We start from the raw sequence: 18,971 nt of genomic DNA, 5'->3' as shown, positions 1-18,971 counted from the left end.
ATGGCTGAGGCTTCGCTCCCTGACCCACTCCCGGATTTGGACGTGACCATCGACCCGGACTTCGAGCCTCAGAAGCGGCCCAGATCTTGCACCTGGCCGCTGCCACGACCAGACTCCAACACGACGAAACCGGAGAGCAATGACACATATATTATACCTGAGGAAGAGGACGATGAAGACGATAATGCCGCAAATACGGCCATCGGTATCAATGGCTCAGGCTTGGCGACGGAGGACCAGAGCAGCAACAGTCCCATGGCCGATGGAGGGCTCTCCTCCTCCGGCCAGGAAAGCGGAGGCTCTGCGCACTCCCCGACGGCCACCTCTGGCGCACTGAACCCCGGCAGCCTGGCTGCGCAGCAGACCCCGAGGAAAGCTTCCTCTCGCCGTAACGCTTGGGGGAATCTTTCTTACGCCGACCTGATTACCAAAGCCATTGACAGCGCGCCGGACAAGAGACTGACACTGTCTCAAATTTATGACTGGATGGTGAGATCCATCCCCTACTTTAAAGACAAAGGCGACAGCAACAGCTCTGCAGGATGGAAGGTAAGAGTCGCCCCACTCACCCACCCAGCAGCCCCCCTCCTTTCTCCATCAAAACAAAAACAAAAAGCATGTGGCTTGTAAATCCACTTGCGCACACGCATTCACACGCACACATTTATCCCAGCGCAGTCGCGTTTTTACGAGCGTCTATTTGGAAAGTCTGGCTCTCATTGTACCTCTCATTATCATTCTAATGGGAATTACAGATCAGTCTGCAAACGTAGAGCGAATGGGGGGGTGGAGGGGTCACATCAGAGAGGCATTTTAGATCCTTAATCTCTTTAAGCAGCGTGGGGTTGGGTGACCTACACATCATTATCTCATAAATTGACCAAAACGTGACATTTTGCACTTAATGCCAGACATGTAATAGACAAATAAGGCTGTGGAGTTGTGATGGAAATTGCATCATATGCATGTCCTTTGTCTTTTTTCATTGGACGTTTCTGATGTTATATGCACGATATTCCTCTGAGGTCACAGTCACAGTCACATGGTTGGAATTAGAGCAAACAGAAACGGTGTAACCAGTTTGTCTGGAAACGCAGTAGCCTATTTTGAGTGACTCAACCTTGTTTAAGACGCTAAGAAGACATGATACAATTACATAAGACCAGCAGCAAATCCATTAATAGGACAAGGACCTGAATGTAAACAAACGATTTAACATGCTGTGTGCAAAGTGTATCATGAAAAGACCTCTTCTAAGGGCATGACCCCGTCTGTAAAAATATCCATGTGATACACTATCTTGAGGTTGTGAGAATATAGTCACATCATGTTTTTTACTTTTTATATTTAGAGGCTAAATTTCCATCATGCTACTGTATCCACAGTGGGCCATTTGTTATGTAAACCTTGGCAGGGATCTATCTCTTGGGTCAGGTAGGCAACTGCCAAGGTTGCTGATCCTGCTATGAGGGAATTACATAACTGGGACGCTGTGAGTTTAGGTGAGCGGTAAAGGGAAAAGCTTCTTCTTTTTTTTAAAGGCACCCATAAAACATGGGACCAGCGAAAGGAGACTGCAGAGGAGGGAGGTACAGAAGGTCAGCGAGCAGAGATTAACACCCATCAGAGGCTAAAGGAGCAGCTCCATGGGGCGTGGAGCCTATTGGCCATATTTTGTCAGGGCTTCTCAAGTTTTGCTATGTGATATGCTTCAGTGAAGAGCAAAGAGGGAGGTTGTGTGCAGGCCCACCAAGTCAAGGCCGGGTTCACCGTCACCATGCAGGGCTCTTACTCCTGGAATTTCGGGCATGAGGGTCAGGCTGTAGGTGGTTTAGTGTTACGCATGGTCTGTCAATAAATCTCTGCTGCAGCTCACAGCCTCTGCCTTTTTTAGTTTTCTTACAATACTCTCTTCATTACATACTCTAGTTGTTTCTTCTTCAGAGTGGTGGCAACACATAGTATAACACATTACTACGGTGTAAGCAAAGCATATTTATGAAGACTTTTCTTGAGGATGATGCATCTTTGCAGCTCCAAACTGACAAGCTGGTCCCTCAGCATGAAGGCCTGAGCATGTCCAAAGCTGCAGTTAGGTTTTGTTCAACAGAAAACATGAAACCAAAGACGGCCAGCATAGCCAGGTGTTCAGAGGACTACTTCTGTACGGACACTTTTTCAGAGCCCCTTTGCTCTCCATTTCACTCTGAGACTCTTAAGTTTCACCTCCACACAGAGCCGGGTTTGAACACCTACAGTTTCATGCAGCCGGGGCACCTTTGTTGAGGAGATTTGCTCAGCAAATCCAAATAATCCCCCTGGGTTTCTCTCCCAGGTTCCCACTTGCGTCATTCTTTTTCATATCTTTGTCAGTCGACCATTAGCACTGGTAAAAGTTGGTTAAGACAACCAAGCACAACACTAGGACACATGTTATCACCTTAGATTGTCTTTAACCAAAAGAAGCCACTGCACAAACTTTAAATAGTAACACAATGTCTGGTTATTTACTTATTCTTACATAATAAAGAACTCAGTGTGCGCTATATCAACAATGATTTAACCTTGATTTGACTTTCTTTAAATCTTATTTAGGGCTAGGTATTGAACTTCAGTGCTGTCAACTGGCATCAATGTCTGCTCAGATTCATAATCACTTTGATTTATTTAAATGTGATTTAAATTCAAATCTTGCCCATTTAAAAACAATTAAATGAAATAACAAATAATACCCAGCTGCAGTCTTTTTTGTGATCCATTCTTAACTATATCAGCCATCATAATCAAAATCATTCTTGCATGCGTTCAAGAGTTTGTCAGCCTAAGTGTTAAGTGCCAAAACCTTTTCTAGTACCACACATCGTACCAACACAGCCTGCGTTAGAGGGGCAGGTATGGGGCGGAGCTGCTGAAATGTGTGCTAAGAGAAGCTTTGGTATGGCGAAGGATTGACAAGCTGCAACTCAAAATAGCACCTGTAAACACGCCTGGAAGTGTGTGAAGTCGTTCACCTGTGTGTCTTTGCATAATCAAAAGATTAGGTGCACTTGTGTGTATTTGTGTGCACAGGCAGGTGTATTTGTGCATGTGTGTAAATATTTCTTGCTGCACTGAACCTTGTGCTCTGGTGTTACTTAACCCTGTTGTAACAGGCTCCCTGTTCCCAGCAGCTGCACATCACAGGCCCAGACCAAGTTATGTCACAGTGACACTCCACATAACACACACACACACACACACACACACACACACACACACACACACACACACACACACACACACACACACACATATACACACATGTCTGATATTCTCATTTAAGGTTTAAGGTACAAAAGGTACATACAGATCTCTCTACCTAAATAAAGTTGACCAGTGACATTGTTTAACCTGTTATCCATTCCCACACAGACAGACATGCTCAGACATGTCCAATTGCATTTGCCCGGCCATGTTCAGGCTTATCACCAGGGTTCATGACATTGAGCCTCTACTGCTGCAGGTCTAAATTTATGCAAGGGTCTGAAATGAGTTTAACTCATTATGACTCATTCGTGAGATTACTTTAATCGTTAAGACCCCTGGGGTTGCAACCTCAGACCGTGTACATGAAGTGGACGAAGTCATCGTGACGTCACCCATTGGTTTGTTGACTGTCGCTTTGAAGCCTCAGATTCAACGATTTGACCATTGCCATTTTGCAACCAATGAATGGCAAGTGACCATGTTTGGAATGTGGAACAGTGACGTAGAGATATTGCATACGGTTCTGGTAGCGACAACGAACTGTCAATCACACTAAGCCCCCCCAAAAACATGCTCCGCTTTATGGTCTATTTTTCTCTAAATGAGACAATCATTTACAAAATGAACATCATGCTGTATCGAAGAAGACTTACAACTAGGGGTTGAGACCATGAACTCTTGTTTACAATGTTTTGTGAGAAGTAGGGTAATTTTCTCATAGACTTAAATACAATAATGCTGCGTTCACACCAAACTCAACACAATTTTTCGCGTCGCATTTACCGCTTCAGTTTACTCGCTGGAGTGAAACAAGGGTGTTCACACCAAACCCGAAATCGCGCCGCGACAAAGGGGCCGTGGCTTATCGGCGTTGCTTCTCTCCGTGAAAAATAGTTATCTTTTCCGGTATTGACTATGGAATAAATAACCACTAGTTCTGCTTTATACTGTACTTGTTGTGGAAGTCCCAAAAATGTCGGAATATCAAACGCCCTCGTGTTTGGGTTCATAACACCATCCGTAGCCGCACACAGCTCGGTGAATTTCACCGACTCCTGCAGGAACTGCGTCTGGCTTATCTCCGTAAAACGGATACCGTTTCTGCCATCCACCATGGAAATAACCACTAGTTCTGCTTTATACTTGTTGTGTAAATTCCACATACGCCGGAAACATCAAACTCCATCGTGTCTGGGTTCATAATATTACCCGTAGTCCCACAACAGTGTCTGAATGTCGGACGCTACCAGTACTTCTGGCAGACCAGCAGCAGTTTGATTCAGTGACGGCAAGACGGCGGTGGTGACGGGCGGAGCTTCTCAACGCTGATTGGCTGACGCAACTATGACTCACGCGATTTTGTCGCCATAGTTGGGATATTTCAACTCACATGAATTTGCGCCGCGTCCTTTGCTCTGTTCGCTCCGCCTCAAACGCGTCAGTCGCGTCGCCTGGCGGAAATTCCGTGCCTTCGCAACCTGTCGTGTCTGTGCATTGACTTTGCATATAATCTGGTCGCGCGAATAATTTGTGTCGCGTTTGGTGTGAATACAGCATTAGACTTCTTTTTGCAACCAGAGGAGTCGCCCCCTGCTGGACAGTAGAGAGAAGGAACATTTTAAGATACTTCAGAGTGCCGCCTAGTTGCAACGAGTCACGGCGGTCAACATGAAGTTGTCGTTTAACATGTACTTTAGTCATTATGTGTTATGTTGTTTAACTGATGGCTACTTGCAGGTACTTCCCATGCAGCACAATCCACAAACAAGTGAGTCATGAGCGTTAAACACACCTTTTCTCATTTAATCTGTCACTTTACAAAGAGACCAAATAGCAAGGGTTCATCCATGGCACAACCATCCCACACACAGATATATACACAGAGGCTGCCGCTCTGCTCTCCACACTTTACCCCATCTGACATTGTCTGGAGGCGTATGGAAAGCAGGCCCCATAAGCTCGCCGAACAAGTTGATTATCATTTTAACGGCTTAGCATGCTGAAAGTGTTTATTCTTTGGGGCTGAAATAATTTATTGTTACTATCAGAGCAGGACGGGGTTGACAAAAGAGAAGGGGAGGCCAAATAAAGAAAACATTCATCCTTTCATTGGCTGTCCCTCAATGCAGTGGAGTGAGCTTTATGTGATAAGATCCCGGTGTCAGCCACGAATATCTCTGCAAGACATGACTACCAGCGGCTATAATTTAAACTTTTACTCATTATCTGAGGGCTACATGAGGAACCGGACTAGTAGGGAAATGATTATGATACTGAAGAAAATACTAAAAAGAGATATGCTGAGGTAGAAAGATGTGTGTGTGTGTGTGTGTGTGTGTGTGTGTGTGTGTGTGTGTGTGTGTGTGTGTGTGTGTGTGTGTGTGTGTGTGTGTGTGTGTGTAGGTAGGTACTCAGAAGACAATCAGGAGGCCCCTCAGATAAAGCTTGTACTCTGTCAAACTGGGGGAACTGAAGCAAAAAGGCAATAGAAGGGGTGTGATGGGAGAGGGGGGGGGGGGGGGGGGGGGGGGGGGGGGAGTTGAAGACAGTAAGCAGGAGAAGGGAGGGGGAGCTGAGAGGTAAATTAACACGCTTTGCTCTAAATTGGTGTATTACAACTGCCCTCTGACATTGATTCCCAATGGAGGGGCCTGTGGTTGTGTGAGGCTAAAGGGCCGAAGGGTTATGGGAACACAGACACCCCTCCAAGTCTGAATAGTGTCCCCCTGAGCAGTCAACCTCTGTGTGGAGGAAAACCCCCAGGCTCTGTTCTAGTTCTATTTCCAATCAATGAACACATTTCTTTCTTCAGATGCCCGAGGAGCTTGGCTGCATCAAGATTTTTAAATCAGAAAATTACCCTATTTGGCCAAAAGTGTGCAAACACCTGAGCATCACACCCATACGGGATTCTTGAACATTCTATCACAAAACAATTTTCATAATGTTCAGCTGCCACAGCCTCAACTCTTCTTTGGAAATCCTTTTCCACATGATTTTGAAAGCCTGCCAGCAGTGATTTGCGCCCATTCAGTGCATTAGTGAGCATAAGATCAATACCACTCTCATGTCTGTATAGTAAATATGGAGCTCCTGCTAGCCACCAGTTAGCTTAGCGCAAAGATTGGGAACAGGGGGAATTAGCCTTGCTCTCGCTAAAAGTAAAACATCTGCAGCACCTCTAAATCTCTTTACTGAACGCACCATATCTTATTTGTTTAATCTGCACAATAAGAGAAGAGTATAACAACGGCATACTTTTGGTCAGAGTTTATGTCAGCATGTAAGCTCCTCTCTCTTTCTTTGTCTTTGTATCTGTCCCCTTTTCACTATCTTACTGTCTGTCCTTCTGTTTGCGTGTGAAAGTGGACAAATCCTTTGTATGTCATAAATATGTTGAAACCAGTCGTTGAAGCTTGCAGACACACAGTAACAGGTTTACCCAGTATTTTCTGTGTCCTCACCAACCCAACCATGTCACATTCTGCACTATCTGTTCCCCTCAAAGACACTTCTCAATTATTCAATGTGCTCGGGATGAATTCAGATCACTGTATTAATTTTTAAGAGCTTGTTCTTGGCTAAGGGCTAACCCTCTTTCTGTCTCTCTTTCATCGCTCTAACTCCTCTTTTTCACTACACTCTCTTTCCCTCTCTCTCTCTCACAACGTCCCTCATTATTTTTCCTGCCAGCTCCCTCATTTGCCTGCATGTAAAACACTGGTGAGCAAAAACAAGCTGTTCCCCTGTAGCTTGCTCCTCTGAAGCCCAACTCTTGAAATCAGTTGTGGGCTCTAATGAATGGAGATACATCTTGGGCCTCTGCTCTTGTTACACTCCATACTCCCTTGATTCCTTCATGTCTTTTTGTGGCCATCATAGTAACACTGCAGATTTTTTTTAAGACACATGAGACATTGTGGCCACACTGTTGTTGTTGCTGTGAAAATATGCAGATTGTAAAAGAAATGTCTTAAAACCTCGATGTGGCCCAGCTTAACTCTGCACGCTGCAGAAATTCAATGCAAATTCAATGCAGAGTTCAATGCAGATTTTATGAATTACTTAGAATTGTTTTCCATGTTGATCATAGTTAAGAGCAGACAAGTCACAGGATAGATATGTTACGTGATTTGTGTGTGCCTGAATTTGTTGAACATATATGAGCACAAAACAAAAGAGAAACCAGCTGTCTTCTCATGCCCAGTCTTTGATAGCATCTAAAACACAAATACTTGTGTATGACATACTGATTACAAGCTAAAGGTGGGGCTGGATTTAACAGGCATTTTGCCTCATGTAGTGTATCTTCTTGAAGGATATACAGTAACTGAAAGGAATAGCTAAAAAGAAATTGTGAATGCTTTTTGCCGAGAGATGAGAAGATTGATACCACTCTCATGTATGTACAGCTAGGAGACAGTTAGTTTAGCTCAGTGGTTCTCAAACTGTGGGGCCCTGTAGTGGGGCGCGGCCCTGTAGTGGGGCGCGGAGGTATTACAGTTTTTCTTTTTAGTATTTTTAAGTATTATACCAGAGTGTTATTGAATCCCCAACATTTCTTATTCTGGTATCAAAGCACCCTCAAACAACAAAACAATTGTTCAGTAGTTTATACACCATCAGATTACACCGATCTGTTGGAGCCAGATAACCGCAGCAAGTTGCAAGAAGTCATCAAGAACTGAATAGAAAAGCCAAGAAATGCACTGAATTCCCTAGAAACACAAAACAAAAAGGGGATGTACAGGAAGTAGAGATGTATTTCTAACATCTATGACAAACACACAACACACAAGCTCAGTGTGGCAAAGCAGAGGACTATGGTGGTTTGTCCTGTGGTTAGAAACTAGTCTTTAACTGGAGCACCATGGGCTAATTCTCCCAGCTTCAAGCTTTCTGTTCTGTAGTTGACCCTGACCTTTGAACTCTCAGTAGAAAGGTCAATAAATGAACATTTTTCACTAGCAGGATCAATAAATTAAAAAGGGCAGAAAGATTTTAGTGATGTCAGAGAGAATACAGAAATACCAGTCTGACTGGAAAAGCGTCCTGTGGACTTACTGTCTGTCTGCCACTGGAAAGATGAATAAAACGAAAGGAAACGTGCAATTACATGTCATCCTTAGCCTGGTTTGCTCTGTCTTAATAACATATATTCATAAATGCAAAAGAAAAATTCTCACAGTTGTCTGAGGTATAAGTGTTTTTTTTGGTCTGAGGTATATACTGTATCAATCATCCTGCCAAAACAGCACCAGTGTTTATTAAACAAGCACGTGCTTACTGAGCAATACATTGATGCGTCAGCACTACTGGATGTAAGTTATTTCATGAGCTGCAAGCAGCTTTAACAGTGACGGTACTGAAGAGTTTCTTCTATAGTATGTTGTACCACCGGTGCTTCAGTGGCCCAGAGCTCCAGGGACTTAATGTGGTGTGTGAGGTTAATGTGTAGGTTGTATAAGAATAGTATAACATTTTGGTAAACGTGATTATTCCCTTTCCTACCAAGAATCAGATGAAAAGATAGATACCACTCCGTCCGAAGATAACAGAATCCACCTACCAACATCGCCCAGCAACCAGACTCGCCAACACTTTGATCATTGTTTTACCTTTGCACACAGCCAGGTTAAATATTATATAATAAATAGTGGGTCGAGGGGGCTGAATCTAATTTATCATTTCCTAAATAAAAAACACTGTGCTCATTGTTATTAATATGTTATTTGTACACTCCCCTTGATTTAGGAAAACATCTGCAATATCCCACCCCCACCTCAAAAGAATATATACATTTATATATTATATTTTAATTAATGTAGTTGCTAAAAGATACAGATAAGATTACTACAATAGCCTCCCCTTGTATGACCCCTACCTCCATGCTAATAGCTTTTAAACAGTCTCTAAGCGGTTTCCAGTCTTTTAGCTGAGCTAAGATAACCGTCTGCTAGCTCCCGCTACATATTTACCATTCAGATGTGAGATGGATGTCAATCTGCTCTTCTAAGTCTCAGCAAGAAAGCAAATAAGTGTATTTTTCAAAATGTCAACGTGTTCCTTTCAATAAACTTTGAATTTGTCTACCTGGTGGGACGATGACTGAAGACACATAATCGTCCCCTTATTAACTGTCTCATCTACATTTTCCCCTTCTTTGTCTCTTTCCTCCTCCAGCTGCTGTCATCCAACCCATTTATGTAATGATACAGCAAACAAAACAGTTGGCTTGAGTACAATGGAGAAAATATCTTTGTTTATATCTTACAGTAAATAAGCAGTGGAGTACAGGAAGTCTCTCTGGGGAGAAAAGGAAAAGTCTTTAGGAGTCTAGATTAGAGATAATGACTGCCGTCTCAACTCAAAATGTGTATGTGTACATACGGCTACATGCATAGCAGAATGCATACTTGTGTCAACAGGCCGGGACGGAGGGGGCGGGTAATTGTTTGTCTCCATAGCAACTGATAACTTGTCAAGCAGATGGGGGGCCGAGTCACAGTTTGTGTGACAGCTGATAACAGAGTGACCCACTGAACGCATCTACTGTCCACCTTTTTACACACACACAAGCACAAACACACACACACACACACGTTAAGCACACACATACAGTCAAACGGCACACCTCCCGTTCTGGCCTTGCTTCTCAGTTTCTCCGATAACCACATTGCTAAAGTGGGCCCCTTTCCTCTTGGCCGCCTCCTCCTCAGTAATCGACTCTCTCCACCACCACACACCATAATAGCATGCACACAGTCTCAGCCATATTTTCATAACTTGGTAATAGTGTGTATATTTTTTTGAGGTGGGAGTTACTATATATATATTAAATTAAGAGGTTTTTATGCATTTGGGGGGATGAAGAGGCAGGTGAAGATCGAAGCGCCTCCCTTTCTGTCCTCCGTCATCATCTGAACTCTGTCAACACTCATCAGTGTATTGCTGATTTAAAGAGATCATCTCTGAATTTGGCTCGCCAATGCGACTCTGGGCTTTTAAAGTTTAATTTGTTTTCTGCAGAGCCTGTCTCGTTCTATTACACCACTCCACCTATCTGGCATCCCTGTGTCTGCAAAGAACGGGCTGAGCTACTGTTTCTGATTAACATTTAATTGACTACAATAAAGCTTTCTGTGTCAGAGGAAGGAGGCAGAAGAAGAGAGGTGGGGAATGGGGCTCGGTAGTGAAATGTGCTACTGACATATCATGAGGAAAAACCCCTCTCGCAAGTCTTTTCTGTAAACCAAATGCAAATCATCAAGACCTTTTTCCATTTTTGCTTTTATTGGCAAGATTAAGAACGGAAACATGGGGCCAGAGATTTCGGTTACATGGTTAGCATCTAACTGCTATGTCGTCAGGACAGTGCCCAAATCATAAAACCTTCCTTCTCTAAACGCCTAATGTCAGGTCGGTCTTTCCCAGGAAAACTCCTGTACCACACAGGAAGTAGTGCATTTCATGTTTCTACAAAACAAAAAAACTTGGTGGTGAGAAGTGATGAAGAAATGGATGACATAATACTCAACACGCTGCTAGATTGACAGGTAAATACCGGGAAATGCAGTTAAAAATCATGACTTCTTATTTATCATCACCAAAATAGATAAATATAGAATTTAAGGCTGTATTTCACAATTATTTTCATCATCGCTTAATTAATAGTTTTGTCAATAAAATGGCAGAATAGAGTAAAACATGTCCATCTCAGTTTCCCTCAGTCCAAGGTGTCATCTTCAAATGTCTTGTTTTGTCTGACCAATAATTAAACATCTAGAAATGTTTATTTTAAAAGCAGAGACGAGCAGCGATATCTAAAAAAAACTCAACACATTGCTTTATTGTTGTAAACCTCAAAATATAAGTATTCTAATCACATGAGACAAATACATTTTAAAGGCTACAACCATTAATTGATCATCAAAGTTGTTGCAGGAAGTTAGAATTTTCTGAGAAATCCACAAATATTCATATAGTTTAACCTAGCTCCCATAGTGTAGGCTGTTGAGTTTCTAGCATTTTGCACAGCCAGTGTGCAGTTTCACACACTATTTAGGCTCCAGAGTTACTGGTGGAAGCTATCCAACCACAGTGACGGCACTCCCAGATTTGATAAGCAAAGATTGAGAGTGCCATCAAGCAGCCAGCCTGCCAGCCACCTGTTCAACCCACAGGCTTTCTATCTGGACACAGAGGATTCTCTTGTCTTTGTGAAATCCTATAGGTCAGAGTCATACATGCAAAGCGTGTCAGTTTTCTGGCATGAATTACACGGCTTGAGATGTGTTGCTGTACACATGCTGGGCTCCAATGTTCCACATCCTCCATGCACCATTAAAACAAGGGAATTATGTTTTCAGTTCTTTCTGGGCATCTGATGATTGTTCCCATAATTTCCTCGTGGTGATTTGTCTGAACAAAATACTTCTCCTTGTGTGTGTGTGTGTGTGTGTGTGTGTGTGTGTGTGTGTGTGTGTGTGTGTGTGTGTGTGTGTTAGAGGAACTGGTGAGCCTTTCAAAGCCTACTTGGATGTTTGCATGTAGCTGGCAAATCATAGTCCATTGTGTTCGTCTGCCTCAAGGTCCCACACACAGCAGCCTCTTAGCACTAATCCTACTCTTCATGAAGTCACTACTAGCTGTGGCCCTGGACTGAGATTACGTGTGTGTGTGTGTGTGTGTGTGTGTGTGTGTGTGTGTGTGTGTGTGTGTGTGGAGGCAGGTTACTGTGGGAAGAAGGCAAGCCATTGTTGAGCCTGCTTTAGCCACTGAACACCGAAACAGAAAGACATGGCTGATTGCAGCAGCTGAAGTTACATCAAAGAGCGAGTGTGTGCACATTTTGTAAAATATCTCAACATCCACCTAAGAGACGATGAATCCTAATGATTTTGATGAAACTCTGACTTTTTCTCCCGTGACATCAAGAGGTTGACAGTGTAAAACCTCTCAACTTTTGGATGCCTTGCCATCAAATTCAGTACACACATTCATGTTCCCCACAGAATGGATTATAATAACTTAGGTTATTCATTATTGTTTAATCTAGAACCAGGTCAACATCTCAGGTTTAGTATTCAGCTCAAAGCACCACTGTCAAAGATGTAGCCTCTATGTCTTGTAGAACTAGCGATGCCTTGAGACCTCCCTCAAGTTCATATATGCTTCATCACAGTATTCCAGCTTTTGACCTTGTGATTACAAAGTAGATAACAGGTGTCAGACACCTCTTTTAACAGATCTGGTTCTTGACCTATAAGAGGATGAGGCAATAAATTACCTTCTGTGTATCTGTGCAAGAACTTCCACTTTTTCTGTCTCTCGTCATCTTGAGATGAAAAAAACAGATTAGAGGTCACTGCGGATCTGATGAGCTAGGCCTCCTTTCTTTTCATTAGCCCCCTCTTCTCATCTTATCTGTTATCATTTATGACGCCTAGGTAAACCTTTGTGTTTGCACACCTGGGTTTTATAAGAGAGAGTGGGGGAGGGTAGGGGGGGTTGATAAAGATCAGCAGATATGCCTGCAGAGCACAGCAGCAGCATATATGGGTGGATCTAATTAGCATGGACCTATGTGTTTGCTGACAGTGCACAAACAACTTGAACTTTAGCCAAATAATTTTCGACAAGTTTTATTTATTAGGGAAAAAAGACCTCAACACGGAAACGCTGACAGAAGAATCTTGCAAATGAATCTGAGGTTGAGACCTTGGAGTTAGTGAAATCTGACTCCGGGGTCGTGGGCAGGGGTCATATCTGCCTTAATCTAATGAAGGGAAAGGTCAGATCTTAAACGCTGGCCGAAAAGAGCGGTTTCTTTAGGACTTCTTACCCACGAACCTACAGTCCCAGTTTGACTTCAAGCAGTCGGCGAGCTTTGAGCAATGAACCTCTTTCAGCTTCTCTCATGTATTTTGCTGTCTAGAAATTCAACATGAGAGTGTCGGTTTGGATGTCCAGGTCTAAAACATAATTAGTACTCAAAGGTCCACCAGGTCAAATCCTTGGACCAGGTGGGCATATATGACAAAAAACTCAACTTCTATGGGGAAATATCCTTGAGCAAGGCACTGAACTATGTTCTTTGAGAGCTTATTTAAGTCAGGAGCTATTAAGATTTTAACACAATTCTATACTCTCAACAGGATGTGCGTATATAGTCTCAAATGAAGTATAGATTTCAGCTACATCCGTTCTTACACTATATTTGCCCCTTAAAACATATGTATGTGATTTTAGGCTGCACAAATCCACTTGACTTCCCTCAGCTGAACCCTTAGACTGACCAACATTTTCCTGGATATGAAACGGACTTTGCATTTGCAAATGGTGCTGTGTTATTAGAGAGCTCATGCACGCGTATCAAGCAAAGGTTAAAAAGGCATATACTTCTTTCTCAGATATAATTCCTGAATACTTTTCATGTTGACTGAGACAGCTGAATATGAACTCTTTTTTGCTAATAACATTGAAAGGAAAATGCTGTATGAATAGTTTGAGCTCTCTGCTGCAACCATTAGTGAATGCTTGTTGTAGCAGACTTCTCTCTTTGCTTATCTTTGTTCTTCTGTCCGTCTCCGCCTCTCACCACATGCCAATGCTTTTTTTTTAATCTGATGCGGGTAGCTGGGCAGAGAGAATGCCCTGTAGTGAGTGTGTGTTTGTACGTGCGTGTGTGTGTGTGTGTGTGTGTGTGTGTGTGTGTGTGTGTGTGTGTGTGTGTCTGGTACTGTGTGTTTCATTGCTTATGGGGGCATGAAATCGGTCCAAAGCCCCAAGGCACATTGGGAACGGCTCTGCCCAGACACAGCGCCTTCCTCTCTGCTTTACACACTTTCCCTCAGCCCTTCCTACGTCTTCACCCTGGTGGTGTGTTTGTAAGCATTATGGGTGAATGCATGTGAGATTCCTCTCAACTTGTAGCTTATCCCTCTGTTTCCACGGCGACCTTCATCCCAACCAGCGAGCCATCTGTCCATCAATCACTTAGTCTCTCTGTGCTGCTAAGGAGAGTAACCGATACTCCGAGACACTGACCCTTAAACCACAATGGTCTCAAAATGGCTCCATGGCAAGGAATGCCGAAAACACACATAAGCACATGTGTGCATTTGGAGGGGAGCAAGCATGCATTGTTACACATATGTAACATGCATATATAAAAGTGGAGATATACAGTCAAGCACCTAGCCAGGGAGCTATTCTCTAGTGCAAGTTTCTCAATTCCATGCTTTGCTCCAGGCATTTGAATATAGGGGGGGGCTTTGTGTTCATTATGAATATATAGGCACGTGTGTATGTGTAGTACTATACACAAAGGGGGCTGGGCTAATGCAGGGGAAAGCCCTTGCCTCAGCAGTTGTTGTTGTACATTTCCCCACAGAGATCCTCACTTTCCCTGCACAGCCAACTTTCTCTCCTGCTTTCCATTCGAGAGGAAGCCTTCAGGTCACTGTGACGTGTGAGGACTTAAAGCAACAGAGTTGAGCAAAAGAAAGTGGGCCTCTCACCATTTCTTCTGTCATTCACTCAGCATATTGGTGGTGGGGGATGGGTGTGTACAGTGCTGGAGCTCATGTGATCTGGCTGGAGAGGCAAGCAAGCAGTCCCACCCTGGTACACTTACTATCTATGTAAAAGACTCTACGCACTACATGCGACTGTAGCCGAGGATAATTAAAGAGGTAAAAGAAATCTTCTGAAAGTTCAACACAGTTTTAAGCTTGTTGGCGATATGCCTAACATCTCTAAGAGCATTTTTAGTAGTGTTTTTGCAGCATCAGTGCCTTTTATAATGCTGAGTTGTATGTTTAACAATCATACAGAAGGAGATTAGCAGTCAGAAAAAGTAATTCTGTAACGATCACCTTCTCTCAACTCTTTTTTGCTTCATCACCAGCAATAACGCAGTACTATCTACATCAGCAGGCAAAAGGGACAAGTTCAGACACACTCTTTCTTGATTACCGAAGTTCATTATGGGAAATGTTTGGAACTCCAACCGATGTAGAAATGTCTGCAATAAGATGATATCGATCATTGTATCGTCCTGGTCAATTTATTGGAGTGCATTGTCAGCAGCTGACCCACAGTTATGCAGGGTGCAATTATTTGCCCTGATACCTTGCTAGCATCGTCTTGTAAGGCCTGGATATGCTTTAAATTACTTATTACTTATTACACTTGTTTACTCCTTTGCTCCTGTGATGGTGGAAATCACACATTGGGGCAAGAATATGCCTCCATTGTTTGGTTCTGTGTGAAAAAGTGAAGCGGGCGTAACGGCATCTCTTGTTTACAGCAGTATTGCTGTGTGAAAACTTGCTTATAGCATGCTCCAATATGGTCCCACCCCCTTGTACCACAGTGAGGGCACTCTGTAATGGTGCAACGTTCAAACTAGAGGGTCACACCAGCCCTCTCAATTTCACTACACAGTCTAATTATCCTGGACACCTCGCTCTGGAGAGACCTTTAAGTGCTGCTCGTCTTTTTCTTTTTGTTTCAAGTAGACGGGTCAATATTGGTCAGGAATCCATTTTCATATGAACACTTTAGTCAAATTATTCATGAAGACCCATCACCCCTGATAGGCTCAGCTCTCCACTGAAAAGAGGGAGGTGAAGGGGAAGACGCCATGTATGGACCACCAGTGTGAGCCAGACCTGCGCTGACCACTGTATCCTCAGGGATGGATTATCGCTTTGCAGTGACATCACTGTGTGGTTGAAAGGCTTTTAGTCTGATTATTGTACTGTGTGTGTGTGTGTGTGTGTGTGTGTGTGTGTGTGTGTGTGTGTGTGTGTGTGTGTGTGTGTGTATTAGGATGTGTGAACCAGATACAGATCTGGAGTGTGAGAGTGTTTTTGAATGTGAATATATGTAACCGCCAATATATGGTTCAGCTTAGTGCATGCATGTCTGCACGTTTAAATGTGTTTGTGTCCCAATGTTTTGAATCGGATCTTGTCTCTGTGCACCATATTATAGCTGTTTGTCTTCCCTCTACTTCTCATAATTCATCATTTCCAGCGAGTTGGCTCTGTTATGGGGGCTGTATAAGCCTCCATCTATCTAAATATGGGTTAGTGTGCCTCACGCTGCTTCTCTGCACCTCCCCGCTGCCCCCTCTTTTTCCTTCAGTTTGGCTTTCTTGGCTTTTTTATTGTCTCGCTTTTCAGACTATTTTTCCATCCGCAGTTTGTTGCCACCAAAGCAAAGCGATGACACATAGAACAGAGAAGAATGTAAATGCATTATCTATGTTGGACATAAATAAAATTGTGTATGCAAGGGTTTCTCTTTGAGCCTGCTGTCAGTTGGCTGCAGGTTGAATTTTCCATTTCGCTTGGTGCCAGGGATGCCCTCATCCTCTCTGTGGTGGCATCATGCTGTCAAAAGTGGGTGTTTTGTGGGTGTTTGTGTATAAGTGGTGTGTGTGTGTAGAAAGTGCATGTTGTGTGTAGTTTGTCGTGTGTGTGTGTGTGTGTGTTTGTGGGCGAGAGTTATTTCTGTATCTTTGTCTTCAGACTGTGTTTAGATGAGCTCAGTGTTACTTTTGTTAGTCTCAGTCGCAGACATCGACAGTAAATCATGTACACTTTTATTGATTGTTTTATCTGGCACAAAGCCCACCTACATGTGTGATTTATTTAGCAAGAGTAGCAGAAAGTACAGATAATAAGACAAAATCAAATGCAATAACAGCTCCCATCTTTATCATGGGATTATGAGCTATAGCAGTTACTGTATGATAGGGCATGAGGTGGATAACTGCTAAACTTGGACAACAGGTGCTGAATGAAAACCAGGGCTGACCTCAGCCAAAGACATTCTTAGTTGACCAACATTCAAACGATTTTGTTTACTGATCAATTCGGTGATTTAACAGATAGATCTGTAAAACTACGTTTCTCTACAAATAATTACACAAAAGCACAACATTGAATCTTGTGTTGACCAGAGATGTGCTCCTAAGTTTCATTGAAATAAGTCATTCAGCATGAAAAAAAAAATCAAAAACTAAAACCACAACTACCGATTGCTCAACTAAGAGAGGGCAACCCAAATGGAAACCAGAAAGTTGACTTTCGAGGAATTCAAGCAAGTTTAATTACATGTTTTGACTGAAGTCAGGGGGTCATGAATCCAAGTTCAAGATGAAGTAAAACATGATGATAATCATCAAAACCTTGAGCCGTGAAGTGTTTGGGAAATGGCAGCAATACATTCTGCCACTTCAGATATGTGTGAGTGTGTCGGTGTTAAGGGGTTGTTTTAGAGAGCAGACTTCTCAGGCTCTGAAAAGGCTAGCCTGGGCCTCGGGCTGGGAAAGGAGCAACGACAAATATGGGGCACTAATCCACTCTTTAACATTAGCCAGTATTAGCCTTCATCTGTCTACTGTTGTAGCGCCATAAGACACTGACGCTGAGAGCAAACAAGGAAGGAAACACCGTTTATTTTTTATTCTGAGCCACATTTTTCCTCCAAACTTCGCCATTGTATCTTTTTTTTGTCTCTCAGACTCCCAAACTCGCTTCTGTCTCTTTCTTTCGCTCATTTTCTGTGATTCTCATCTGTCAAGCTCACCCTTTCTGTCTACGTCTCTCTCATTCTCTCTGCCCCTGTATGATTACTGAAAACTGTATGGAGACAGTGCAAGAGCTCCGCGGAGAGCAGCGGATGCCATTGGCTGGCTGGCACTCCACCCCCACTCGTGATTGGCCGCAGGCCTCAACGTAAGATTCAATCAGCTGGGTGGAAGTGTATGTAGGTCAGTGTGTAGCGATGTGAGCCTTCTCTCTCTGTTCCCCTCCTCCACCACCTCAACCGGCTGTGTTAATTGGCCATGTTCCAACTTTCAAACCCAGAGAGACTTGCGGCAAGAGAGGAAAGGGGGAATAAAGCAGGGAGGTTAAAAGAGGAAAGGAAGTTGAAGAGGCGAGGGGGAGGAGAAGGAAGAGGGCAGAGAGGAGCGTAGGTGGGGGAAGGGAATGATTTAACATGGGGTGCCCTGTTGCACTCAACAGTGCAATAGTACAGTGTGTGTCAGTGTCACATACACACACACACACACACACACACACACACACACACACACACACACACACACACACACTATCCAAACAGACAACTCCTGGCGAATATAGCAGCGCAGGGTATTTATTTTCTCTCTGTTTGAATGTGCAAGGCGATGTGGTAGAGAGGGAAAAGGAGGATAGAGTATCATGAATAAAAGGTAGCATGAAAGACGATTGCTCTCTATTGTTGATTTTGTACCGTTTCAAACCCTCCATGCTTCCTAGTTTAGCCCGTGAGTTTCCCCGCTGCTGGCTCCTCACGCAGACGCTGATCACAGGTCGTCCTCACAGACTCGTAGACCCCAAACGAGTTAGATAGAGGATTGTTTGCTTATCTAATTTGCTGGGTTGTGACTTTGTGGACACTGTAAATCCATTGATGCACACATAGCCGTCCTGCCAGAGCTACCCCACACGCCCTATTCCAGCTTCTAAAGTGAGTGTGCCGCGCAAGGAGAGAAGCTTGCGCGATGCTGTACTCGTCTACTCCAGTGAATAATTCACGTTAACCCAAATTCTTCTACAGTGCTTACTCTACCCCTAAGTGCTCCCACACAGACACAGAAACATGCAGCGACTCGAGCACCCCCAGTAAGTGGTGGTCCCAAGGCGTTGCCCATAGTAGTCTAA

At 43.5% G+C, this 18,971-nt stretch overlaps 1 protein-coding gene across 1 annotated transcript in view; it reads left to right on the top strand.

Moving 5' to 3' along the window:
- Positions 1-18,971, top strand: part of foxo3b (forkhead box O3b) — a gene marked incomplete at its 5' end in the record, with an annotated part of 39,753 nt that continues 20,782 nt past the window's right edge. The window contains one exon of the mRNA XM_079214713.1: positions 1-549. Within this exon, the coding sequence (XP_079070839.1) occupies positions 1-549 (549 nt within the window). The remainder of the gene's footprint in view (positions 550-18,971) is intronic.

This window comes from Taurulus bubalis (genome assembly GCF_910589615.1).
Source record: "Taurulus bubalis genome assembly, chromosome: 3".
NCBI lineage: Eukaryota > Metazoa > Chordata > Actinopteri > Perciformes > Cottidae > Taurulus > Taurulus bubalis.
Note: the sequence above shows the minus strand (reverse complement) of the source record. Positions and strands in the feature narration are given on the sequence as shown.